The sequence below is a fragment of the Penaeus vannamei genome, chromosome 25, assembly GCF_042767895.1.
Source record: "Penaeus vannamei isolate JL-2024 chromosome 25, ASM4276789v1, whole genome shotgun sequence".
NCBI lineage: Eukaryota > Metazoa > Arthropoda > Malacostraca > Decapoda > Penaeidae > Penaeus > Penaeus vannamei.
The window spans coordinates 10,866,267-10,868,766 of record NC_091573.1 but is presented as its reverse complement, the minus strand read 5'-3'; the positions used below and the strand labels follow the sequence as shown (position 1 = coordinate 10,868,766).

At 58.2% G+C, this 2,500-nt stretch overlaps 1 protein-coding gene across 2 annotated transcripts in view; it reads right to left on the bottom strand.

The window, feature by feature from the left end:
• The window catches only part of LOC113813669 (ras-related and estrogen-regulated growth inhibitor), a 95,201-nt gene that overhangs the window by 17,842 nt on the left and 74,859 nt on the right, over positions 1-2,500 (bottom strand). For both annotated transcript variants that reach the window (XM_070139118.1, XM_070139119.1), the window contains exons 4-5: positions 2,370-2,500; positions 71-223 (exon numbers count right to left, since the gene is read on the bottom strand). The exon at positions 2,370-2,500 is cut by the window's right edge and continues 31 nt beyond it. In XM_070139118.1, coding sequence (XP_069995219.1) covers positions 71-223; positions 2,370-2,500 — 284 coding nt within the window. The remainder of the gene's footprint in view (positions 1-70; positions 224-2,369) is intronic.

The window sequence follows — 2,500 nt, the reverse complement described above, 5'->3', positions numbered from 1 at the left end:
CCCACCCAATCCAAACCCACCCCATCCCACTTCACCACCACCCCCACCACCACACAACCCCTCGACTTACCTCCTCGATGCTCTCTCTGACGGAGATCTCGTGGAAGGCGTGGCAGCCGATGTCCCGGCTTCTCTTGAGTCCATCTTCGCTGCTCACCATGCGGTCGCCTCCCTGGTCCTTCTTGTTGCCGACGAGGACCACTGGGACCTCCCACGCGCTCTCCTGTAGGGGGTGGAGGGGGAAGGGGGCGAGGGGAGGGAGGAGGGGGGAAGGGGGACGAGGTGGGGTGGGGTGGTGAGGGAAGGGGGCGAGGGGTGGTGAGGGAGGAGGGGCGGGGTGGTGAGGGAGGAGGGGGAAGGAGGGGTGGGGAGGTGAAGGAGGAAGGTGGGGATGGAGGTGTGGTGGTGAGGGAGGAGGGGGAAGGAGGGGTGGGGCGGTGATGGAGGAGGGGGAAGGGGGCGAGGGGAAGGAGAGAGGAGGGGCGGAAGGGGGCGAGGGGAGGGAGAGAGGAGGGGGAAGGGGCGAGGGGAGGGAGGAAGGTGGGGATGGAGGTGGGATGGTGAGGGACGAGAGGGGATGATGGAGAGGGAGGGAGGAAGGTAGGGAGGGGGAATGGTGGGGTGGAGGGGTGGGGGAAGGTAGGGAGGGGAGGGAGGAGGATGGGGAAATGGGATGGAGGGGAGATGGGGATGGAGAGGTGGGGAGATGTGGGGAGGGGGAGAGAGGAAGGTGGGAAGGGGGGATGGTAGGGAGGGGGATGATGGGAGGAGAAGGGGGATGGGGGGTAGGGGATAGAGAACGAGAGGGGTAGGGGAAGTGGAGGAGAGAGAGAGAGAGAGAGAGAGAGAGAGAAAGAAAGAAAGAAAGAAAGAGAGAGAGAAAGAGCGAGGAAGAAGGAGCCAAAAGTGAGAGAAGATGAGAAGAAAGGGGGAAGGAGGAGGATTTGGGTGGGGTGGGGGGAGGATGGCGTCAGGGATTGGGGGAAGGAAAGGGAGAGAGAGAGAGCGAGGGGAAGAGGCGGGAGTAGGTTAAAGGAAATTGTTTAAAATATATATTTTTTTACAATTTGTATTATATGCTATGATCAAAACTCAGTATCATGATACTCTAAGTATATGTGCAAACATTTAACCTTTTCAGTGAGAAAGAAAGTATGATTTGACATGTAATATCACAACTACGTCTCTCTCTCTCTCTCTCTCTCTCTCTCTCTCTCTCTCTCTCTCTCTCTCTCTCTCTCTCTCTCTCTCTCTCTCTCTCTCTCTCTCTCTCTCTGTCTCTCTCTGTCTCTGTCTCTCTCTCTCTCTCTCTCTCTCTCTCTCTCTCTCTCTCTCTCTCTCTCTCTCTCTCTCTCTCTCTCTCTCTCTCTCTCTCTCTCTCTCTCTCTCTCTCTCTCTCTCTCTCTCTCTCTCTCTCTCTCTCTCTCTCTCTCTCTCTCTCTCTCTCTCTCTCTCTCTCTCTCTCTCCGTCTCACTCACTCTCTCACTCACCTACTTCCCCCTTTTTATCCCCCTTTCACTACCCTATTCCTATCTCTCCACTTCCCTTACTTACTATTTATTCACCTCTCCCTCATCCACCTCCCCCTTATTCCTCCTTCATTTCTATCCTTCTCCCGCATCCACCTATCCTCTACCTTCGACTCCTTCACCTCTTCCTTCCTCTAACTCCCCTCCACCACTCCCGCTCCCTCTCCCTCTTTCTCCTCCTTTCTCCCTCCCTCTACCCTATATCCCTCCTTCCACCTCATCTCCCTCCTTCACCCTCCACTCCTTCCCCTTCTTCCACCTCCACTCCTCTCCCTCATCCATCCTCCACCCCTTCCCCCTCCTTCCTCCACCTCTTCCACCTCCCTCCTATCTCCTCCCATCTCCCTCATCCAACTTCTACCCCCTCCCCTCGTTCCACCTCATTTCCCTCCTCCACTAGCCACCCCCTCTTCACCCCTCCACCCCCTCCCCTCCTCCTTCCACCTCATCTCCCTCCCTCTCCTTCCACCCCCTCCGTTTTCCACCCCTCTCCCTCCTCCACCCTCCACCCCTCCCCCTCCTTCCACCTCATCTCCCTCCACCTCTTCTCCCCTCCTCCACTCTCCACTCCCTCCCCCTCCTTCCACCTCATCTCCCTCCCCCTCTCCCTCCTCCACCCTCCACCCCCTCCCCCTCCTTCCACCTCATCTCCTCCCCCTCTCCCTCCCTCCACCCTCCACCCCTCCCTCCTCCACCCTCCACCCCGTCCTCCTCCTTCCACTCATCCCCCTCCCCCCTCCCTTCCTCCACTCTCTCACTCCTCTCCCTCCTCCACCCTCCACCCCGTCCCCCTCCTTCCATCTCATCTCTCTCCCCCCCCCTCCCCCACGCCCCCTCACCTTCGATGTCGGGCTGGCGATCCTTCTCTTCCTCTTGTTATAGTTGATGAGGAACTTGAGTCTGTTGCAGTCGTCGAAGCTGCATTTGTCTGTCACGGAATACATCAGGATGAAGACGTCAGCCCACCGGA